The sequence below is a fragment of the Gopherus evgoodei genome, chromosome 3 (genome assembly GCF_007399415.2).
Source record: "Gopherus evgoodei ecotype Sinaloan lineage chromosome 3, rGopEvg1_v1.p, whole genome shotgun sequence".
NCBI lineage: Eukaryota > Metazoa > Chordata > Testudines > Testudinidae > Gopherus > Gopherus evgoodei.
The window spans coordinates 131,087,456-131,112,055 of NC_044324.1; the positions used below are offsets into that span (position 1 = coordinate 131,087,456).

Here is a 24,600-nt window from a genome sequence, read left to right on the forward strand (position 1 = left end):
AATACCATCTCATCAAATGCCTTCCAATCCCCACTGGTCAGGAAAAACAGTTTTAAACTACCTCAGCCTAGTGTCAGCTATATAATGTAGAAAGAAGCCTGGTAGCATGCCTGAGGGTTTCAGGCTTGGAACTGGTTTTTGGTTACTGTGACAGGCATTACTCAGCTGTCAGGCTAGATTACATTCTGATTAAATGCCCTGAGCAGGTATTTGCAAGTACCGCACTAACTTGTCAAATGCCTTTTTTTAGTTACCTCTGCTTAAACTAAAATGGTCTAGGCCTCAGTCAAGATTACTAAAGACCTGAGTATGCACAACAGATCAACCTCGAAGCTGATTAGTCGTTATCTACCCCATTAGTTGTGCTTAATCTTACTATTGAAATGTGGGTACAGTATATTATAGATGTTCTTATCCTAAGCACTTTACAGTCTAGGGTCATAATCCTGGAAATACATGTGGTTAATGAGTATTCAGTTAACTTTATCAATGGGACTAGTCTACTTAAGCATGTGTGTTTGCACAACTCAGTCTTAAATTAGATCCAACATGACAAAGGGAGAGAAGATGTCAATTTGATTGGGAGACGAAGAAATGGATTTGCTAATCTCTTACAAATAGGACTGAGAATTGTGTTCCTTTCTATACTGCACACTCAGAAAACACATTACTATGTGGCCACACAAAAAGCTTTACTTAGCCTATAAACATTTAATCAGCATAGGAAGTACTGGAAGTGTATCCTATGCACTTAAGATAAACTGCAATATCAATCATAGCATTGAAACTTCAGTTCACTTGAATTCTGAAAACTGAAATGTGATGTTCCCAGAGTGAGAGTACCAGCTTCAGGGTAAACTGTTAAAACAACCAGGTCACAAACCCCAAATTGATCAGAAGTTCAAGGGCAAACTCCAGGCATACCAATAGCCTTAAATAGTCACAGATAAACCAGCCTATCCAAGGACTGTCTTGGCAATGAGGTGAATATCTGTGAGATAGATGGTACTTGAGAAATAGCAAGACTCAGTAATATTCAGGGTACTTCTAGTCCCCAAGGACCAGTCACTTACCTCAGATCAATTGCACCTTAAAGTTCACACCAAGGACAATGCTTGTATATAATTTTATTAGAGGAAAAAGGAAACTAGTTATTTACAAGGCTAAAGCAAGCAAATATAGGCCAGGACTATACTACAGATTTACATAGATGACTACATTGCTCAGTGTTGTGAAAACTCCATATCCCTGTGCAATACAGTTATACTAACCCAACCCCTGATGTTACATAGGGCTGGTCTACACTATGGGAGGGGATCGAGCTAAGATACGCAACTTCAGCTACATGAATAACCTAGCTGAAGTCGAAGTATCTTAGATCGAGTTACCTACCGTCCTCACAGCGTGGGATCGATGTCCACGGCTCCGTCGACTCCGCTACTGCTGTTCGCATTGGTCGAGTTCCAGAGTCGACAGGAGCGCTTTTGGGGATCGATATCGCATCTAGATGAGACGCAATATATCGATCTCCAAGAAATTGATTGCTACCCGCTGATATGGCCAGTAGTGAAGATGTACCCATAGAAACATAGGAAGTCTGGGTTATGCCTACATTGCACTTAAAAACCAACAGTTGGCCTGTCAGCTGACTTCAGCTAAGGGGCTGCTTATTTGGAGAGGAGACATTAGGGCTCAGGCTTAAGTCTGGGGTCTAGGACCCTGTGAGATGAGAGGGTCGTAGAGCTTAGACTGCAGCACAAGCCAATGTCTACACTACAATTAAACAGCCCCTGAGCCCTGTGACCATGAGTCAGTTGATGTCTATTTGCAGTGCAGACATACCTTCCATTCCTTTTCTTTGGGGTTCTTATTCCCCCCACCACGTGTGCTCAGTTGGTAACTCAGGAGGCCATGTCCATGATCCATCTTCACAGAGGCAAACAGAATACCAATGTCTCTTTAGGCTATTTGTTGCATTATTCCTCAATCTAGATCAGGGGTAGGCAACCTATGGCACGCGTGCCAAAGGCAGCACACAAGCTGATTTTCAAGTGGCACTCATTGCCTGGGTCCTGGCCATTGGCCCGGAGGGCTCTGTATTTTAATTTTAAATGAAGCTTCTTAAACATTTTTAAAATGTTATTTACTTTACATACAATATAGAAAGGCCTTCTAAAAACATTAAAATGTATTACTGGCACTTTAAACCTTAAATTAGAGGTGACTAAATGAAGACTCAGCACACCACTTCTGAAAGGTTGCCGGCCCCTGATCTAGATATAGGCAGGGGGCCGAACAATTTCTGTAGAAGAGCAGCTCTTCACACTAGTAAATACCCCTCTCCTCCACAGTGACTAACATAGTCAAAGGCTCACATTGCACCTGCTCAATTATTATATTCCATATTTAATATAGACATTACAAGTACATTTGAGGACACTAGAGCAAGTGAACTAATGGTTAAACACAATTCTGTTGTTACTATTTTAGAAGGCAAGATTGACATCTTGAAGAATAATATAGGTGTATGATACACATTTCTTCTGGTTTGTGTCCATTTTTTTCCCCCACTGGGAAATGGAAGTTTCACACACACAAACCCAGGTCCCACAAACATTCAGACAGGAAACAGCATTCCCCTTTATTTTTTTCAAGTTTTCTGCCTTCCAAAACTCAGATAGTTAAGGCAGAGGTTTTCAGAGAACCAGACACACTATAATTCCACTTATCTGCATTTGCTTTATCTGAGAATTCTAGTTATCCAAATCCCTTATGTCCCCCATATAACCCAATGTTATTTAATAGCACTTCAATTTAACCCATGTTTCAGATGTCTGCTAGGCCATTTGGATGAGACAGGACTGGAACATATTAGATGCCTCATCTCTCCTTGATCCTGCCTGTTTAACACAGATGGTGCAGAAGAGGCTCACAAAATTACTGAATTACTATATGGAAGAAACGCATTCTTGGGACCAGTGTAAAAAGCAGCAGAGATAAGACCAGAGAATCTCTTTAGACTGTGCCTTTGCTCATTTAGTCTTTACCATGGTAAGATTTCAATAGTATTGTCTCAAATAAGATTTTTGCAATTCTGCATAAACTTCAGTGTAGGCAGACTGTCTACATCAGAGATTTAGTATACACCCTGAAAACAAGTAGAATTAAAAGCTATTCCTTCAATTTACCCTACCAAAAAAACCCCAAACAAAACAAAACCCACAAAACAGTTGAATTAAATAGAAGAGTCACACAAAGTTATGAACTTCAATAATTTAATGCTAACCAAGAGTACAAAGTGTGAAAATTCTTATTTAAATTAGTTTCAGAGAGTAAAGCTAAAGAAACCTTTACATTGCAGCAGGTTTCAGGGTTGTTGTTTTTTTTATTAGCACCTTGGGAAGTCCTTGAAATGCTAAGACAGTCTGGCAACACTGGTGCAATAAAGATCAAATGTATAGTCCTTGTAACAGCACATGACTAGTATTTTCACATTTCTACATTTGAAAGAACTAAAAAAGTTCATAAAAAAGTACATAAAAACAAAAGTATTCAAATTTGAACAGATTATGAAATGGAAGTGCTGAAGAAGAAATCAGTAGAAGGCTGAGCAGTTCCAAGGCAATTATATTGCAAGTCCAAAGGCACTGACAATACAGTACATAGTCTTATTCTCCCATCTCACAGTGCAGTTTCCTACAGCAGAAGAGAAAGTATTTAAAACCAAGAAGTTTGTCATTACATACACCAAGTTACGCATGCTTCCCCATATCATGATCAGACATCTATATTAAAAAACTTAATTAAAAAGTGAAACTTTCAAATTCTAAGACTGAAGCTGTCACAGTAGTTAAACTTTGCATTTTTAAAAAAAAGAAATTAGCTGCTAACTTCACATGTATTGAAATCAAATTAAGAGGCTTATAAGTTTGAGACTTTTGCCCCTCCTTTCCCCCAAAGGCAGTTTAATCTGTACCACACTGCTCCAAAATAGTAGTTTAAGACTAAGTGTCAGTCTTATTTAAAGTAAGGCAACAGAATCTTGACAAGAAAAGCAGGTTCTAGCATGAGAATTTTTATGTAAAGTTGCTATTTTAAGAAAGAAAATTAAGTCACTTCTGTACCATCACTGGTGTTGTCCCAGAAACAAGAGCTTGCTGTATGAAGGCCAGCACCATTTTTTTGCATAATCACACAGGTCACTGTTAACACACAAAAGAAGCTTCCATTAGAGAACCAAACTGACCATTACTATCAACACACTTAGCATTAATGCTAAAAAATAGGCACTGATGTACCATCCCCTATGTCTATGAACTCAAATTCACCACATGCAATATGGTGGGGGAGGAATAGCTCAGTGCTTTTGAGCATTGGCCTCCTAAACCCAGGGTTGTGAGTTCAATCATTGAGAGGGCCACTTAGCGATCTGGGGCAACAATCAGTACTTTGTCCTGCTAGTGAAGGCAGGGGGCTGGACTCGACCTTTCTGGGTCCTTTCCAGTTCTATGAGATATACCTGTCTCCATATATTAATATCCACCACATGAATGCAATTTACTGTAAAAACTTCTTAGCAAAAAGATGCAGACCCCTACACGTCAAATAGACAACAGAATAAATACAAAAAGCACTAAAAAAAAACCATAAGAAAAAGCTAAGGTGCTAACATGGATACTTCAAAGGTGTCCCAAATAAATCAGCTCTGGCCATCACCTACATAAAACCTCAAGACAGGCTAAGATCTTTGGGACAGGGAAAGGCTTCCATGCTCCCCTCCCCACCCCATTTGTACAGCATCTGGGTCAATAGGGTTATGGTCCAGGACTGGGACTCATAGGCACTATGGTAACACAAATAAAGAAGTCTATAACCTGTAACAGGAAGGATGGTCTTGTGTTTAAGGCAGTGAAATGTGACAAGAGATGGGGATTCTTTCCCCAGTTTTGCCACATATTTTGTGTGGGATGCTGGGCAAGTCACTTAATTTCTATGTCTCACTCCTCCCAACCCCCCTCATGAAGGGGGAACAATATTCCTACCTCCTGAGGGCAAGGGGAACAAAACCAACAGCGTGCAACATACCAGTGCCAGACTCTTTAATCTTCTACAGACTGACACTAGATACTTGGCAAGTAAATAAAGCTGATTTTATAGTTTGACTGTATATTCATAGTTTATAACTAAAATATAATGTATTGTTCTAGTTTAGGAGACAAGTTTCTATGAAAAGTTTTGCATTCATCTTTAAATAAATCTCACTGGATTATTGACTATACCAAAAGACTGAAATGTAAGCAAAGCCAATACAGCAGCACAAACTTACCAATATACTTGAAAGGTTTCCCCAGTTTTGTCAGTTGACTTAAAGTTTGTTCTACCACACTTGTAGTCCACTGGTTCACTTTGCTGTGTTGATAGGCATTGCCACCTATTGCACTTTCTATAGCCTAAAAATGACAAAACATAGAAAGATATATTGCCACTATCCAGCTTAGACCTCTAATTTTAACTAAGTACTTCATGTTTTTAACACATTGAACATTCAGTTTACGGAGAACCCTAAGTTTAGCATTGAAAATGCCAGAGTCTGTAGTAGTGGTATGTAGTAGAAACACTTTTACCACACATCTACTATTTTAAGACCAAAGCTCTCTAAATGATTTGCTCTTTGTTAGCATGGTGATGTCAATGGTTTTACTTAAGCCTTTGATTTTAATTTGATTCCTGCTTTTCTCAAGCCCCTACTGCAGAATCCCAAATACGCATTATGAACTACAAATGTTACTTGCTTTTGCAACAGAACTAGAGTGACTGGAAACATTTTGATTCACAACCACAGATATTCACACATACGTGTTTGGTATTGCTGTATGACTGTGCAGAGAGCTGGGTCTGAAAGTAGAATTTCAACTGTTTGTGCTTAACTTTTGAAGTAGTCTTGAGAAGAATATTTTTTTTTAAAAATCCTGTTACTTCTGGCTATTAGTGTAGTAAAATAAGACAGACCAAATGGCTGAAGATTTAAGAAAGCAAGTATAAAAAAATTCCACTACTTATGGGTACTGATTCTCACTTGTACCCAATGGTGTACATTTTCAAAGCAAGCAGGCACACTTTTTTATGGATGAACAGCAAATGTGTAATTTTAGGTCATGCACTTTTCTTAAAGAAGCTTTAGTTTGCTTCCTTAAAAAAATAAAATCAAAGAACTAATTCACTTAGTGTGTAGAAAAAAAAATGTACAGTATATGAATGGGGCCTTCCAAATTCCTAAGAGACAATTCATTGACAGTAACTCCACAGTAACTGCAACTTTGGAGAGTTTATTTGGTTACTGTACAACAAAATGTGTCATAATCCCATCTACTTGCCATTCCATTGAATTTCTACAACAGGAAAGGTGGTTGCCACAAACAAACACCTCTGTAGACAAGATGCAAGTTTCTTAGCAACTTGCAACTACAGGGCATTTTATCTCAAATAGACTTTAAAGTGTCTAAATCAAATACGTAGCTCATAGATTATCTTTGAGGAAAAAATCCTGAAAGGTGAGACATTTATAAGTGAAATTTATGTTTGTGCAGAGGGGCTGTGCAAAGCTCTTCACGTCAAGAATTTTAAATAGAGTTTAATCCCCTCTGCATACATTTCACCTTATTCATATAATTTCCATTGTTTAGGAATTAATATGAAGAAAGACAGGTTCACACTAGAAGAGGAACACACTCTAAATGAATATATTTTAAATTCATAACAATACTTAAATGGATTTTTCAAACAGACAACTATTAACTGGTATCAGTCTTACTAGAAAACTGAATGATAGAAATAGATATTGCCTAGGTTAATACTAATCAATGTATTTATTGGTTGGAAGATAGGGGTTTTTTTTTGTTTTTTGTTACACACACACACACAATTGAGAGAAAATAGTACAGCACAAATATAGAGCATACAAGGTTACATTTTCACATAACAACCTGAAGACATTTGGTAACTTCTTACCTCTTTCATGATGTTACTCACTTCTTCAACAACAAAAGAAGTCTACAGAAAAATTCAGAAATAGAATTTTAAATAAATGAATACTTTTAAATGTTTCAGAGCCAGTTTCTAGTTGCGAGTACAAGTCTCACCAGTGGAAATTTAGCTAGTAAGAGTACATTTTTTAGGATAATTTAGACTGAGTCTGTCAGACTTAAATAAAGAGGTACCTAATCTTCCTTGTTTACATTTAATTAGGCGCCTCACTGGATTAAATCAGTACTTTGCCTACATTGCTAAGAAATATTTTATTTATTTAGCTGACATACTTTACAATAAAATTCAGTATATTAACTCTATTTTGAGCAGTTCTGTTCTTTTTGGAGGACAGTGGCATGATACTATTAGGGTGACCAGACAGCAAGTGAAAAATCAGGATGGAGGTTGCAGGGGTAACAGGCGCCTATATAAGACAAAGTCCCAAACATCAGGACTGTCGCTATAAAATCAGGACCCTACTAACTATGCCTATACAATGCAAGAATCAAGACTTTGAACAAGCCAGGAAAGTGAGTTATGACTTCTTGGGCAACAGTTAACTCAGTCCTTGAGTACATACATACCCAAATCTAAGACTACAATTGACAGACACAAAGGTTAAAAGCAGACAGCCCAGATGCAACCTTAGGGAGAAGGGGACATGTCCATCCCCACTCCACTTTTACTATTCCCTTCCACATAGGTAGCTGTCTCTTGGCTCCCCACTGCCTTTTAAACATGTTTGCAGTTTTGCTTGGAAGTCCAGGTTTTTTATATTGTAGCATCAACGCTCCTATCAGGGCACAAGTAATGCTGGACTCCATATACACATGAAATAACCTCTGCTCCAAACATCTTACAATCTGATGAAGCTTACAATCAAATGTGACTACTGATGAAGAAAACAGAAAAACTGGAAAGAAGATACTTAGGGCATGGCTATACTTGCAGATGTAGAGTGCTCTGAGTTAAACCTGCCTTTGTAAAGTGCAGTAGGGAAAGCGCTGCAAGCTGTCCACTCTGACAGCTGAAAGTAGTGCATTGTGGTAGCTATCTCAGCATGCAAGTGGCTGCAACATGCTTTTCAAATGGGGGTGGGTGGGGTGGAATGTGACAGGGAGTGTGTTGGGTGTATGTGGGGGAAGAGAGCATGTCAGTTCAGACAGCAGCAGACCCTCACACACACACAGTCTGCTTTGTCCCAGGGCAGATAAACATGCCGGCTGTCAGAAACAGAGCATTTAAAAGGGCATATCCACGTTCCGGCGGAGATTCCAAAACAAAGACAAAAGTGGCCACTTGACTTAAGGGGATTATGGGATGTTTCTGGAGGCTGATCAGAGCGCAATAATGCAACACCTCATTCACACTGATGCCTGGGCATTTCAGCCATGGCGCACCAAGCGTTAATCTTCTCACCGAGGTGGAGTACCAGGAGCGCTCTAGCCATGGAGTCAGAGTGCTCTACTTGCCTTGCCAGTGTGAACAGGTAGTGAGCTAGGGCTCCTTTAATACATTCGAACTCGCAAGTGTAGCCAAGCCCTAAGGGTAATAGTAAAATGACTGAGCTTGGTAAAATTGAAGTTTTGCCTGAGGAAGAACATCAGGATCAAGCTTGCTGAGTGGGCACTAAGAAGGAAAGTGATACAGTCAAACTGGCAATAATCTGTGTGTGTATATGCAAGTATAACTGTATAATGTGTTTCTCCTTGATGCAGTTCTATTTTAAGTGTCTTTATTCCTTACATGTTACAGTATTAAGTGTTTTATTTTGCAAGGGTCAGGTGGAATATCTTTAGAGACCAAAGAGCCTGTAGTCAACCCCTGATGTGAGATTATGTTTTATGAACAAAGTAAGAGGGATCAGTTCCTCTGTCTTGAATAATTAATAAAATCTTAGGGAAGGAGGGAAGAAGAAAAGGGGGCATGGTGGCAATGTAATCTTCATTAAAAAATAAGAAAGCAAGCTTTCTGATTGACAGATTCTGCTAACAATGTTGTGTTCAACAGAAAACGGTGCTAAATTTGTACCTTTGTGTATGTGTAATGTCACTAAGTTACTTCTGCTGTAAAATCCATAATTTTGACCTTCTTGACTTATGCATTTAGATTCTCAGTCTTATCATTAACTCTTCCATACTGGATTTCCTTGAGCATTTGAAAAAAGAAAAGGTGATAGAATATTTTCACAAACATGACCATTATGTCAGTCACATTTCTTGACATTGGAGGCTTATAAAATTATATGTTTCTCCCATTTGAACTGGTAAAGGGGAAGACAATTGACAACCTGTGTGTACTAATCGTCACAGAATCACTACTTTTTAAAAAACCAAGTCTTGGTAACAAATACAGTTTACTAAGCTGGTGGTCTCTTGGGCACTGCTAACATGTTTGTTTGGTGATTCGAGTATGGTAGTCACAAGTTTTAATACAGTAAACTTAATATGTATGACAATTCCATTTGTTCATTTTTACCTACTGAACTAGTACTGGTAATTACAGGCTGCCCATAATCACAAAGAGAAAAGTTGAGGACTGTTTTCTACTGGACCAACTTCTGTTGGTGAAAGAGACAAGGGGCTTGGCTACACTCACACTTTACAGCGCTGCAACTGGGGTGTGAAAAAACACCCTCCTGAGCGCTGCAAGATGCAGCGCTGTAAAGCATCAGTGTAATCAGGGCAGCAGTGCTGGGAGCACGGCTCCCAGCACTGCACGCTACACCCGTGAGGGATGTGGTTTACATGCAGCGCTGGGAGAGCTCTCTCCCAGCGCTGCCGCTCTGACTACACTCACACTTCAAAGTGCTGCCTCGGCAGCGCTCTGAAATTCCAAATGTAGCCATACCCAAGAGTAGTTCTTCTGGTCTGGGAAATGAACACAGTATCACAGCTAAATGCAAGATGGAACAGATTGTTTAGCATAAGCAGATAACACATTCTAAGGGACCATTCCAAATGAAGTGGCCTATTAACACCTGAGCAGTCATAGGACAAAAAAAAGTGAGTTGCAGATTGTTGTAGTGAGCCAACACACCCTTCAAGATCAAGGGATTCTACACATGCCTATCACATGGCGTACCTCATCCAGGGCACTAAATGCCCCAATAACAATATGGGTGAAACCAGACAATCACAACAATTTCAAATGAACTCAAACACAAATGATGAGGGGAAAAAAAACACTATCACCCATGGGAACACACTTTCACAAAGCTATCGGACCATATCAGACCTTTCAGGCCTCATCCTCAAAGGAAACACATAACACCTTCAAAAGACAAGCCTGGGAGATTAAATTCATAACTTCATTAAGATCATGATTTTTAGTGTCTAGCAAAGACATGGGATTTGTGGCTTATTACAACAATCTGTGACCAACTAACCCCCCTTTTTCATCCTATGACTGTAGATGTATTAATAGGCCTCATCTCCTTGAACGGTCCCTTAAAAAATGTATTAACTACGTACACTAAATCTGTTTCACCTTGTATTTAGCTGTGACACTGTGTACCTTTCCCACACCAGAAGTACAGCTCTGTGTAGCTTGAAAGCTTGTCTCTTTCACCAACAGACCTTGGTCGGATAAGCGATTTAAAAGTTTATTAGAGAATAATTTAAATAAAGATACAAAGAGTTCAAAGCGTCAGTTGTTGGTCATTGGGGGCAACATACAGAGTATAGGGGGATGCTGGTATTTGGGAATTGGTTAGCACATAACATATACAGTCTGTAAGGTCCCCCAATGCGGGGTGTATGGTGGGTGGGATCAAGAAGCAGTAGGGAAGTACTGAAGGTACATCGCTCGTACAGTGGGTTATAGGCAGTCATGGGTATAAGTAAGCGGGCCGGGTAATGGTGACAGGATGACCCTCGCATGGTGGAATCTAGTTCGGTGGGTTTAGGGGATATGGTTCAGTAGGGGGGGTTTATAGGCCTCCTCCCCCCCGGGGGTGCACAGAGCCACGTCGGCTCACTCTTGGTATTGGCGGTGGCCGGTGATGTGCTCTGTGTAAATGTCCCTAGACCACCTATTACCTCACCTTCCTTGTCCATCTTATTAGCATTTAAGCAGTACATACATTTTGAGTTTGATGAAAACTAGATTAAGCCCTCAAAATCCATCTGAGCTATTCCTCCTACTGGTATGAGGAACTCCCAGGAGTATTCCCTCCACTCTGTACTAATGTGCTTGAAAAAGTCATATCAGGGTATGGAAGGTTAGGGGAAAAAATATGCAACAAAGAGCAAAGTAAATACTTCAGACCTAGCTCCCTACTCCAGGTGGAGAGATGGCAGCCCAAGTTACCAAGCCTTCATTTCTCCTTACGGAGCAGGGTGCTAGCTCCAGGAAATTCTGACACTTTTTTTTTTAAAAAAGGACTTGAGCACTAATTTATGCATTAACTGCTTTAATAGACAGCCTTTCATTTACACTTAGACTAATTTGACAAACACAGCTAATTTAACATACTGGGTTTTCTTAATCAGCATTTGTGTACTTGAATTAAAAAAAATCAGTAACAAATAGCTTCTGTAAAAATTATTTTGGTAAAAGTTAAATATGTATGGCCTTGGGGGTATGTGCCTGTGAAATATGAAGAAAACATCTTTGTGTGCTGCAAAACTGAGGCACAATTAAGAGGTTTATCTGGCTTAATTCAGCATTCTCTTGCTTTTGTGCTCAAGCCTCTATGCTATGTGACATTTTTCTGCACTTAATTTTAATGCAATAGTTAATTTTCATACAATGAAAGGTGTGTATTGTTCAGTAGTGAGGTCAGGAAAATGTCTACTATGATATTTCTCTATCCTAGCCTACAAAACAAAATTTGAAAGAGAAACTTTCAGGATAGAAGAAAACAAGAGGGGCATAGAAGAAGGGTGAAAGATAAGTGGTCACCCAAGATAGAGAAACACAAGAGAGACCTAGGGACAGGATGTGGGAATATTGCTTAGTGAGATATTTCAATGACCACTAATGTACAAAGTTAAAACTTGAATTCTATGTTAGGATTTCCATTAATTAAGCTTCATTTACTTGGTTTGTGATGTTATCAAACCCGCACCGCGGATACGCAGTTCTGGGAGACATTATGCCTTGGTGACAGGCTGATGCAGTGGGTTTTAGCCCACGAAAGCTTATGCCAAAATAAATGCGTTAGTCACTAAGGTGCCACAAGGACTCCTCGTTATTATTCCTTGGATGTGTTGTCCTCATTGATCAAATGGCATCCTGCTCCTGCAAGTAAACAGCAGCAGCCCCAGCACTGCGCTGCCACATGGAGAAGACAAAGGCTGGGCTCCCCTCCCCCTGCCCGGGATTCACAAGCACTGAGGAGGGGGCACCGGGCGTTACTCCCAGGGGCTGCAGCCGCCCCCCCGGGCAATGCAGGAGGCAGAGGAAGCCCGTTCGGAGCTCGGGCACGCTCCGGCCGTTGGGGATTGCGGGGCAGCGCGAGGCTCCCCCTGCCCCCGGACACTCAGCTCGCCCCCACTCCCGGAGCATCCCGAGGGATGGCGAGTCTCCTAGCAACCCCGTGTGTGTCGGGGAGGGGCGGCACCAATGTTAACGGGGGATTCCTGCGCCCCCAGCAAGCTCCTCGCCGCGATCCCTGCCCCGCTGCCAGAGCCGTTACCTCCTCCCCTGACTGGAACTCGTCCATCTTTCCTCCGGCTCGGACCGCAGCCGCTCACGCCGCCACCCCGTAGCGAACACTCCGGCCCCGCCCCCTAATAACTCCTCCGCCAACAGAGGACTGCTCGCGCCCCGTCGCGCCTGCGCACCCACCCTGCCCACTGACGTCCCAGCCGCTCGAACTGCGCCTGCGCAATGCTCTGCTACCTCACATCCCTCTGCGGCTCGGAACGGTGCCTACAGTGCGCCTGCGCGTTCAAACTTATTCTGTCATCCGACATATTCCTCCGCTATTCTCGAGGGTCTCACTTTGCGCCGGCGCATCCGCCCCCTCTCCGTTTGCAGCTCGTACTGCGCCTGTGTAATCTACCTTGCGCCATTAGCCGCCTGTTCCCGGCTTTAGCAACAGGCAGAGCGGTGCATTCTGGGATACGCCGGTGCCGGGAAAGGCGCGTTTCGTCCCTACCCAGCCCCCCACAGTCTAATCTCGTGACTGCAGCCAGTCAGCCCTGGGCCCCGCCCAATGTCTCCCTCGTGACAAAGGCGGTAGTTGTCTGTTTCCACGGTAACCTGGACGTCCTCCCGAGTTACCCATAGGCCCGGCAGCGAGTGGGCCTAGCTGGCTGGGTTTGCCTAGGCGTGGCACGGGACTGGCCGCCCGCTCCTGGGACCTGCTGGCCATGGGCGCAGTCTGGCCCCGCACCCGCGGCAGGTGGCGCAGCCCCTGTGGGGACGCTGCATGGCCGGGCCCCGGTTGCAGGTGTGGGGCAGTAACGTGCGGCCTGGCCTGGGAGATGCTTTCATGCCACGTGGCTCCGCCGGAGTGGTGCCACGGAGAAATGTGGTCGTTCTCTCTAGCGTGCTCGGAGGTGGGGGGCTCCCCAGCCGGCAAGCTGGAGCCCTTAGCCCGGTTCTGTGACTGCTACCCTGGTCCGCAGCAGGGAATAGTAACAGACAGGTGGTAACTTTGTCTTAATGAAAAGTTAAAAAAAAAATCAGAGAGCACTGCTGGCAAGGTTGGTCTTAGTGAGCTGGTTCCAAGTCGCACCCATGGGAAGAGTTGGCCCCATTGTGACTTAGAATTGTAGATTGTCTGGGTTGGGAGAGGCCTCAGGAGGTCATCTAGTTCAACCCCCTGCTCAAAGCAGGGCCAACACCAATTAAATCATCCCCAAACACATCTGTGCTGATTGTTCTCTGGTTTACACCCCACGCAACTTGGCCCTTTGTGTCTGGCCTCAAATCCTGCCACAGATGCCCAAGTAGATTTTCCCCTAGAAATGTGAGTTTTTATGTTGATAAAGCACATCAGAGGCCTTGGATGGAAGATGCTGAAAGATGATGGAATCACTAACAGATCCAGAGATGTCAACTGGTGATTTCATCTCAAGTCTCCCACTATTTGTTGTTTTTGTTAAAGCAGCAGCTTCTGGGTATGTGATTACATGAGAATCTCAGTTTTCATTAAAAACCAAAAAAAAAACGGGGGCGGGGATGTGTCTGGTCTTTATGGCTGTTGAGAAAATCTTGAAAACATGACCAGAGTGGATCTTACAGGCTCAAAAAACAAACGACAAAAATAATCCAAAATTTGTCTTAAAAATTGTGAGATTTAAAATAACAAACTCATTTTTTAATGTTTACGGTTGGTTGGCAAGACTGCCAATAAGCCTTTATTCCAATAAGAATGTCACTTGAGTAAAGACAAAAGGCCCAGATCCTGCAAATAGTTCCTCATGGCCTTATCTTTACGCACAAGAGCAGTTCTTGTTACTTAAGTGAGACTACTGACATGTTTAAAGTTAAGCACATGCTGTTTGAAGCTATTGAGTTAGTAGAGCTATGCATTAAAGAGTCACACAAGCTGATGCATTTTGCCATGTGGATGGCAATGCTTATAGACTTTGTACTGATATATGCCACTTCTCAAGACATCAAAGAAATAAAAAGAACCATGTTGTCTTATTTTATATATTGTGTTTGACCCAGAAATAATTGATCCTTTAAACTAGAGATTTGCTTGGAAAAAGAGGCTCAGTACCCCCTCCAGAATCTGAAGAAGTTTGAATGCAGATACTCAGCGTATCTCTGTAACAGGTTGGACTGGAATCCCCAATCCAGACATCCATGAATTTTGGATTTGCATCTGATTCTAGACTCATACTCGGTGAGTTAGGTTCATTTCTACTTTTAATAGGTGTTCATTCAGGAAAGTTCATAGTGTCTTCTATGTGTCATGCTTTGTGATATGCAACTGACTGGAAACCAGGGTATCTTGTTTCCAGTAAAGGGCCTGCTCAGTGTACCAGTGTTTTTCAGTCTCTCTGAGGAGGTTGTGGTTTGCAATTTTTGCAAATCTGTTACTTCAGAAAGCGAAATCATTCAGAAGTTAAGAAAGCATAGCCCCTGTGCTTCCTGTGGGTGGCTTGTGGGGGCCATAAGCACATTTTGCTTAATTCAGCATTGTATTTTCTCACGGTGAAACCTCTTTTTAAAATGTTAAAGAAGATAATAACTTCCGTTTGATCATTAGTCTCTGCTTTGCTCCCATGAACAGCAGTGTTTTGGAGCCTGTTGCAGCAGTAGCAACCATCCCCTGAGCCAGGTCCCTGTTGGCTGCCACGGGGTCACCATCTACAGATGTTTTACTCCAACTTTGGCCCCTGCAGGAAGGAATGGAAGGAAGGAAGTGGGGAGAAAATGAGTTTTTTTCAGTAAAGAAGAAGTGAACTCCTCAATCTCCAATGAACAGTTCACTTCCACATCTCTTCCTTCTGTGGCAGCTGAAAAGGTAAGGCATAGTTTTAATCTGTTTTATCTAACACAGCAAGGAGGAATGGATTTTTGCTTAAACAATGTTGCTTAATTTTTAAAGGATTTGTGGAAAGACTTGGAGCTGGAACTTGAACTGGAAATGGTTTGTTGTGAAGTAATCACTTTAACTGGATAAACTTGGATAGGATGATATTAATGCTACAAGAGAGAAGTGCAAGCAACATATTTCATTTTACAACACAAAAGACATTGTTATGAGAAAACATTCTATATCTACATGAAAATTAAAATGTTTTTTCATAATTCTGTTTGTCAAGTGAGTTCTGATTGATTAATTTGATTGATATTTGTATGAGAGGCAACTGCCATGAAGTCTATTAGCATTTGTGATTTGCATGGTTTTTTCCCCAGGAAATAGCATTACTCTGAGTCTCTATTGTAGATATGCCACGTCTCTCTTTTGAATTAATGGAGCTGATGGTCAAATTATCTCAAATCAGGACCTGACTTTCACAGATCATTTTGTATGTATTTGATTCAGTGTCACTACCAAAACCAAAAAATACATATGGCTATAGGAATTGGAAATGTTATTCATAGATCTCACAATGAAAATATCTGAGTAATTTAAAAAGAAACAAAAATGTTCATGTACAATCATATACTATTATTCCATATATCACCACAATATTTGGGTATTTATTATTATAAATAATAATAAAGAAAGATGATAAAAGTAATACTTTGCCTTTCATCTGAGGATTTCAATTTAGAAAGACCCCAATTTTTACTCCCTACTGAGCTTGTCTGAGTTCAGACTGGTGACCTATTAGCAAAAAGATCTCTGATTTATTGGCAATGCCTTGAGGCATCCAGCCCCCAAACAAGTACTAATTTAAGAGAGAGTCTTTATTACATATTACATGTAAATGAGCAACCTTAAGAGAAGGATAAAGTTGCAAAGTCAAATACTGAAAGATTAAGAAATGCCAGAAATAAAATTACTCATGCAAACTTAATCCTGCCCACTTGTATGTGTATATTATGCTATAACCTGTAATTATGTGACCATATATTATATTTTACTGCATGGCTGGTCATTGGCAAAGGTTGTACTCAGAAATTCCAGATCCATATTGCAGTCCTCTTGTGCTAATAGAGTAATGTAGCAGAACTAAGTTGTTATCTTTTTGGTGGACCAGCCCATAGACAGGAACATGATACACCCTTTGCCAGTGACAAAATGGCAACTATATGTGGTAGAGCAGTGGAATATTGGGAATCAATATTTCTGGATCTGTTCCTGACTTTGTGGTCAGAATGTGATTTAGTTGTTAGAGCGATGGGTACAGACAGCATAGTCAAGTTCATAGGGCACATGCGTTCCAAAAAGCATTCTGTCAAAGCGGATGAGACCTAGCTCTATCATATTATAGACATTTGGTCCTCCTGAATTCTGGGCGGCTCTAATTTGTGAAAGCTTCCCTACTGCTACCAATGTGCTGCTCTCCAGCTCAAAATTGCCAGAGCCCAGAGTGCTCCAAAGATTCCGCAATCTGAACCCAGCACCGGCTGTTGCAAAGGAGAGAGCTGTGCACAATGGCCCTGTACCATTCCCTCACACAAGTTTAGGAATGCCCCATGAAAGTCCCCGTGGCCTCAAAACTAATAAATCAAACAAACAAAACCATAACCCTATCTTAATCAAAGTGTTTATACCCTAAAGAGGGAGAGGAACTATGAAGTTCATTAGGAACCTTGCTATTGCTACTGATTTTACACAGAATGCCCCATGAAAGTCCCCGTGGCCTCAGAACTAATAAATCAAACAAACAAAAACATAACCCTATCTTAATCAAAGTGTTTATACCCTAAAGAGGGAGAGGAACTATGAAGTTCATTAGGAACCTTGCTATTGCTACTGATTTTACACAGAAGGTGCTCAAGCATTGTAATGATGAGTGGCAGTGTAAAACTCTATGCTAGCTAGATGGACTTTCCCAGCAGGCACGTATAGAAGGAAGGTATCTGAAGGTTTTGTGAGATTTCCCACCTCCACCCTCGTGAATCCTGAGGAACAGTCGTTATTAAAAATATCATTTCTTGATTTCTCCTAAGAATAGGTCTGATGCAGGCAACTTCAGTGATTCAAAAGTTCTTCTCTACCGTTACATAGACAGCTGCAGTGGCACAGGAGCCAGCAAACAGAGCTGTAAACCGGGGAGTTTCAGTGGGAGTTCTATTGGAGGAGAAAGTTTTTGTATTTTAGGTATTGTATTTTGTAGTTATATGTGTAGGGGCTGGTAGGGGCAGTGTGCTGGGAGAGAAGCTGAGCCCTGATTAGGGGGCGGGGCTTCTCTGCTTAGGGTCCTATAAAGGTAGCCAGCCAGTCAGGCAGTGACATAGACAGCTGCAGTGGCACAGGAGCCAGCAAACAGAGCTGTAAATGGGAGTTTACAAGGGAGTTTGCGGGGGAGACCTAGAGACCTAGGCAGAGGAGCTGACAGGCTAGTGAAGGGAGTGGGTGGTGTTCTGCTGGTGTTCTGAGTGCCTGTTTGGGGTTTGTTTTGGTTTGTGTTTCCTGGACTAACAGGTTTTGGGTGGGAAGGCTATGATCAATACAGAGGCAGCAGTGAAAGACACAAAGAGGATGACTGGATGTGGAAGCTGCGGCATGTACATGATCCTGGATGGGGTACCTGAAAAGAGTTTTGTCTGCATGAAGTGCTGACGGATAGAGCTGAGGAAAGAAAAGATCCGAGGACTGGAGATGCAGGTGGAAACTCTGGTAGAGTTCAGAAGGGGGTCCGAGCAGATGTTGGAGCAAAGATATAAGGAGGCTGAAGGGATAAGCTCACACTTGCAGATGGAAGCAGGACCAAAGAATTCTGAGGGGAGACTGCTGGGTGAGGAAAGTGGACGGTGGAAGCATGTGACTAAGAGAACCAGGCTGAGGAAAAGACAGGCTAGTGAAGGAGAAATAGAGCTCAGGAACAGGTTTGCAGAGTTGGAAAATGAAAAAGGGGCACAGCAGGTGGTTGCTGGAGGTGAGAGGGCAAGGAAGAAGAGAAGAGCAGCTAGTCGTATAGGAAGAGGGGAAGAGTCAGCGGAGACAGCACCAAATATGAGCCCCAGGAGGATATGGGATGGGTTGTGGAGGATTGCAAGGGACAATAGAAATCGAGAGGACTTGCCGCCAGAAGGAACAGGGGATGGACCGGAGAATCACAGTCACCAGGAAAAGGCAGGTTTACATGACTGGGGACTCCTTACTGAGAAGACAGGCCTGTGACTAGAGCTAATCCGGAGAACAGAAGGGTGTGCTGTCTGTCGGGTGCTAAGATACGGGATGTGGACCAGAGGCTGAAAAGGATCCTAACGGGAGCGGGAAAGAATCCACTGATTGTCCTTGTGGGAACAAATGATACAGCTAGATTCTCGCTGGAATGTACCAAGGGAGACTATGCCAGATTGGAGAAGACACTTAAGGAAATTGAGGCTCATGTGATCTTCAGTGGGATTCTGCCTGTTCCTAGAGAAGGGCAACAAAGGTCTGACAAGATTATGGCAATCAACAGATGGCTCAGGCAGCAGTGCTATAAGGAGGGCTTTGGGATGTACAGCCACTGGGAAGCATTCATGGACAGAGGACTGTTCTCTTGGGATGGACTTCACCTGAATAAGGAGGGAAATAGACTTCTAGGATGGAGGCTGGCACAACTGATTAAGAGAGCTTTCAACTAGGAATTTGGGGGAGATGGTTGGGAGATGTCCAGGTAATCTCCACGCCGGAATTTAACATTGACAGGGAAGAAAACAAAGTAAGAGAGGATACAGCCGTGGGCAGGAGAATGGAGATAAGGAGGAAGGGTAGTGTAGATACCAGTCTAACTGGTGATACTGGTAGTAGAATGTCTGTGCCTAACTGGGTAAAGAATGGCAGTGAAGCCAAATGGCAAAAATTAAGATGTTTGTACACTAATGCAAGGAGCCTGGGTAACAAAATGGAGGAACTAGAGCTGCTGGTGCAGGAAGTGAAACTGGATATTCTAGGGATAATAGAAACATGGTGGAATAGTAGTCATGACTGGAGTACAGGTATTGAAGGCTATGTGTTGTTTAGGAAAGACAGAAATAAAGGCAAAGGAGGTGGACTAGCATTGTATATCAATGATGAGGTTAACTGTAAAGAAATAAGAAGTGATGGAATGGATAAGACAGAGTCTGTCTGGGCAAAAATCACACTGGGAAAGAAAGCTACTAGAGCCTCCCCTGAGATAGTGCTTGGGGTGTGCTACAGATCGCCAGGATCCGATTTGGATATGAATAGAGACTTTTTTAATGAAGTAAACACTAATGGGAATTGTGTGATCATTGGAGACTTTAACTTTCCAGATATAGACTTGAGGTCCAGTGCTAGTAATAATAATAAGGCTCGGATTTTTCTGGATGTGATAGCTGATGAATTCCTTCGCCAAGTAGTTGTTGAACCAACAAGAGGAGATGCCATTTTAGATTTGGTTTTGGTGAATATTGAGGACCTCATAGAACAAATGGTTGTAGGGGACAACCTTGGTTCAAGTGATCGTGAAATAATTCAGTTCAAACTAGATGGAAGGATGAACAAAAATAGATCTAGGACTAGGGTTTTTGATTTCAAAAGGGCTAACTTTAAAGAATTAAGGAAATTAGTTAGGGAAGTGGATTGGACTGAAGAACTTGTGGATCTAAAGGCGGAGGAGGCCTGGAATTACTTCAAGTCAAAGTTGCAGAAACTATCAGAAGCCTGCATCCCAAGAAAGGGGGAAAAAATCGTAGGCAGGAGTTGTAGACCAAGCTGGATGAGCAAGCATCTTAGAGAGGTGATTAAGAAAAAGCAGAAAGCCTACAAGGCCTGGAAGATGGGAGGGATTAGCAAGGAAGTCTACCTTATCGAGGTCAGAACATGTAGGGATAAAGTGAGAAAGGCCAAAAACCATGTAGAGTTGGACCTTGCAAAGGGAATTAAAACCAATAGTAAAAGGTTCTATAGCCTTATAAATAAAAAGAAAAAAAGAAAGAAGAAGTGGTACCGTTAAACACTGAGGATGGAATGGAGGTTAAGAATAATCTAGGCATGGCCCAATATCTAAACAAATACTTTTCCTCAGTCTTTAATGAGGAGCTTAGGGATAATGGTAGGATGACAAATGGGAATGAGGATATGGAGGTAGATATTACCACATCTGAGGTAGAAGCCAAACTCGAACAGCTTAGTGGGACAAAATCGGAGGGCCCAGATAATCTTCATCCAAGAATATTAAAGGAACTGGCACATGAAATTTCAAGCCCATTAGCAAGAATTTTAAACTTAGGGGTTGTACTGTATGACTGGAAAATTGCTAACATAGTTCCTATTTTTAAGAAACGGAAAAAAAGTGATCCGAGTAACTATAGGCCTGTTAGTTTCACATCTGTAGTATGTAAAGTCTTGGAAAAAATTTTGAAGGAGAAAGTAGTTAAGGACATTGAGGTCAATGGTAATTCGGACAAAATGCAACATGGTTTTACAAAAGGTAGATTGTGCCAAACCAACCTGATCTCCTTCTTTGAGAAGGTACCGGATTTTTTAGACAAAGGAAACGCAATGGATCTAATTTACCTCAATTTCAGGAAGCATTTGATACAGTTCCACATGGGGAATTATTAGTTAAATTAGAAAAGATGGGAATCAACATGAAAATTGAAAGTTGGATAAGGAATTGGTTGAAGGGGAGACTACAATGGGTCGTACTGGAAAGGTGAACTGTCAGGCTGGAAGGAGGTTACTAGTGGAGTTCCTCAGGGATCGGTTTTGGGACCAATCTTATTTAATCTTTTTATTACTGACCTTGGCACAAAAAGTGGGAATGTGCTAATAAAGTTTACGGATGACACAAAGCTGGGAGGTATTGCTAACACAGAGAAGGACCGGGATATCATACAGGAAGATCTGGATGACCTTGTAAACTGGAGTAATAGTAATAGGATGAAATTTAATAGTGAAAAGTGCAAGGTCGTGCATTTAGGGGTTAATAACAAGAATTTTAGTTATAAACTGGGGACACATCACTTGGAAGTAACAGAGGAGGAGAAGGACCTCGGAGTATTGGTTGATCACAGAATGACTATGAGCCGCCAATGTGATATGGCTGTTAAAGAAGCTAATGCGATTTTAGGATGCATCAGGCGAGGTATTTCCAGCAAAGATAAGGAGATGTTAGTACCGTTATACAAGGCACTGGTGAGTCCTCATCTGGAATACTGTGTGCAGTTCTGGTCTCCCATGTTTAAGAAGGATGAATTCAAACTGGAACAGGTACAGAGAAGGGCTACTAGGATGATCCGAGGAATGGAGAACCTGTCTTATGAAAGGAGACTCAAAGAGCTTGGCTTGTTTAGCCTAACCAAAAGAAGGTTGAGGGGGGATATGATTGCTCTTTATAAATATATCAGAGGGATAAATATTAGAGAGGGAGAAGAATTATTTAAGCTTAGTACCAATGTGGACACAAGAACAAATGGATATAAACTGGACACTAGGAAGTTTAGACTTGAAATTAGATGAAGGTTTCTAACCATTAGAGGAGTGAAGTTCTGGAACAGCCTTCCATGGAGAGTAGTGGGGGCAAAAGACATATCTGGCTTCAAGACTAAGCTTGATAAGTTTATGGAGGGGATGGTATGATGGGATAGCCTAATTCTGGCAATTAATTTGGCAATTGATCTTTGATTATCAGCAGGTAAGTATGCCCAGTGGTCTGTGATGGGATGTTAGATGGAGTGGGATCTGAGTTACTACAGAGAATTCTTTCCTGGGTGCTGGCTGGTGAGTCTTGCCCACATGCTCAGGGTTTAACTGATCGCCATATTTGGAGTTGGGAAGGAATTTTCCTCCAGGGCAGATTGGCAGAGGCCCTGGAGTTTTTCGCCTTCCTCTGCAGCATGGGGCACAGGTCACTTGCTGGAGGATTCTCTGCAGCTTGAGGTCTTCAAACCACGATTTGAGGACTTCAGTAACTCAGACATAGGTTAGGGGTTTGTTACAGGATTGAGTGGGTGATATTCTGTGGCCTGCATTGTGCAGGAGGTCAGACTAGATGATCATAATGGTCCCCTCTGACCTTAAAGTCTATGAGTCTAAAAGCAATCACCTGTTCCATCCAGTTTGACCACATCTGCAAAATAATTACAAGCTCAAGTGATTGTGAGGCATGAGGCTTTGCCCTGACAATGGCACTTTGTTTATCCTATAAACTCCCTAACTGTGATTCTAAATTAGCTTAGAACATTTATAGAAAATTAGGTATGTAACTGTTCTTCCAGGTGGAATTGGCGGTCATAAGGCCAGGTTCAATATCTAGGGCAGCGGTTTTCAAACTGTGGTTTGGGACCCCAAAGTAGGTCACAACCCCATTTTAATGGGGTTGCCAGGGTGGTATTAGACTTGCTGAGGCCTGGGGCTTCAATTTTGGTCTCTTCCACCCAGGGTGGCAGGATTTGGGCAGGCTCAGGCTTTGGTCTCCCCTCCTGGGGTCGTGTAGTAATTTTTATTGTCAGAAGGGGGTCACAGTACAACAAAGTTTGAGAACTGCTGATCTAGGGGTTCCTTTTTAACAATACAACACAAAACTTGCTCAAGCCCCAACCCAATAACCTGGGAAAAGTACACACCATGCCTTGGGCACCTCTACGAGGCAATACTTCCCCTCTGACAAGCACAAAGTCTGTGGGTAGATTAGATAAGAAACTTTTAATAGAAAGGGGGAAAGTAACCCAGCATTATCTTGGGGAAAACGCCACAAGCAGGATTCATAAGCATAAGACTATGAGAAAAACGCCCATCCCAGGGTACATTGGGCAGTATATTCAGTCTCAGGTTCTTAAGTCCAACAACCAAAAGTTTCTTTGATGTCCCCCACCCTCCGTCACACTCCACTCACAGTTGTTGTCCGTGATCAGTGGAGACCCAGCGTTCAGAGATGATTTTGCATAAGTTCACCTTCCACCTTTGCGGGTGCAGGAGGGAGGGAGAAGACAACTTGATTGTTCCTGCAGCCACTTGCTCACTGCTCCACCATACCCTCTGAGATGTCTTGAGGTCCCACCACTTAACACAGCTTTCAGTGCTCAGTGATTTCAGCTGCTAGGAGGGGAGCCTAACTGCTAGTGCAGGCTCAGCAGTTTCTTTCACCAGAGACACTGTCCCATAGCAGATCTAACACTCAGACCTGGTTATCAGTGATTTCAGCTCTACTGATGCGCAACAAAGACTTTTGTAATGAGGTTACCCAGGGCTCGTCTCTCTCTAGGGTGGTGGGGACCTCCACCGCCTCACTAAGTTCGGGAGGAGGTCCAGAAGGGAATTAGTCTGGCTGCAGCAGTCTTCCTCTGTGGCCTTTGTGAGGGCAGAAACAACACAGTCAGTCATCAGCCTAAGCCCTAGGTCAGGGCAGGGCAGGGCAATGGTGAGCCCGGGGATCAGGCAGGAACTGAGCAATAACAGTATATACACAGTGGGCCCAGGCCCTGGGTCAGGGTGGGGCAGTAGTGAGTCAGGGGCTCAGGCCCTCAGGCAGGGACTGAGCAACAACAGTATATCAACAGTGAGTCCAGATCCTGGGTCCGAAGGCCTGGGAGAGGGGAGACTACCACCCACAGGTTGGGTGGCAGGGGGGACGCAGGCCCTCCCACTCCATTGCCTCCCAGCCCAGGGCCCCAGCAGCAGCAGAAGACCCGCTGCTGCATCAGTGGGGATCCTGGCTGCAACATACCTGGCATGCATTCTGGCAGTGTTGCAGACAGACTAGGGTCGGCTGTCCCCAGGCTACTTCCGGACTCCCACTCTTGAGGTTCCTGGGTCAGGGTGGTGTCCTCAGGGGGGTCCAACACTATAGGTTCCTTGGGATCACTGGTGCAGGGTAGGCTTGGCCACTTCTCCGAGTAGCTGGCCTGGGACAGGCCTGGCCAGCCCTTGGGTCTGCTGGAGGTCGCTGGGGCTTCCCAGCTGGGAGGTAGGCCAGAGTCGTCTGGTCTCCCTGGTGGCTACTCTCCCAGTGAGTTCTGGGGTCAGGCCTTTATATTTCCTGTGCCATCCCTGACCCTCTGAGGGGCAGGCTCAGAGCTCCCAGGCTATACCCA

General features: G+C 42.8%; 2 protein-coding genes across 5 annotated transcripts in view; one reads left to right on the forward strand and one right to left on the reverse strand.

Annotated features, from left to right (window-relative positions):
- Nucleotides 1-3,261: 3,261 nt before the first annotated feature.
- On the reverse strand, nt 3,262-13,130 carry DYNLT1 (dynein light chain Tctex-type 1). Of its 4 annotated transcripts, none has more exons than XM_030556665.1 (5): nt 13,037-13,130; nt 7,009-7,050; nt 5,327-5,450; nt 4,125-4,202; nt 3,262-3,696 (listed from the first exon to the last, which is right to left on the reverse strand). In XM_030556665.1, exons 2-5 carry the CDS (start codon nt 7,015-7,017, stop codon nt 3,626-3,628), a joined length of 282 nt encoding a protein of 93 aa, XP_030412525.1. In that variant the 5' UTR covers nt 7,018-7,050; nt 13,037-13,130; the 3' UTR covers nt 3,262-3,625. The 4 variants fall into 4 exon arrangements, with proteins under 4 accessions (XP_030412525.1, XP_030412524.1, XP_030412526.1 ...); XM_030556664.1 differs by having other exon boundaries at nt 12,976-13,111; XM_030556666.1 differs by lacking the exon at nt 13,037-13,130 and adding an exon at nt 12,874-12,921.
- A 1,602-nt stretch (nt 13,131-14,732) lies between these two features.
- The window catches only part of SYTL3 (synaptotagmin like 3), a 72,743-nt gene continuing 62,875 nt past the window's right edge, over nt 14,733-24,600 (forward strand). Inside the window, exons 1-2 of the mRNA XM_030556667.1 lie at nt 14,733-14,833; nt 15,224-15,457. The gene's annotated coding sequence lies outside the window, so the exon portion shown is untranslated. The remainder of the gene's footprint in view (nt 14,834-15,223; nt 15,458-24,600) is intronic.

Bases quoted from the DNA above. Each gene is read 5' to 3' on its own strand.
- DYNLT1 (XM_030556662.1), bottom strand. From the start codon at position 12,694: ATGGACGAGTTCCAGTCAGGGGAGGAG. The intron at 5,451-7,008 runs GTAAGAAGTTAC...TGTCATTTTTAG, and splicing joins TGAGTAACATCATGAAAGAG to GCTATAGAAAGTGCAATAGG. The intron at 4,203-5,326 runs GTAAGTTTGTGC...GTGTGTTAACAG, and splicing joins GAAACCTTTCAAGTATATTG to TGACCTGTGTGATTATGCAA.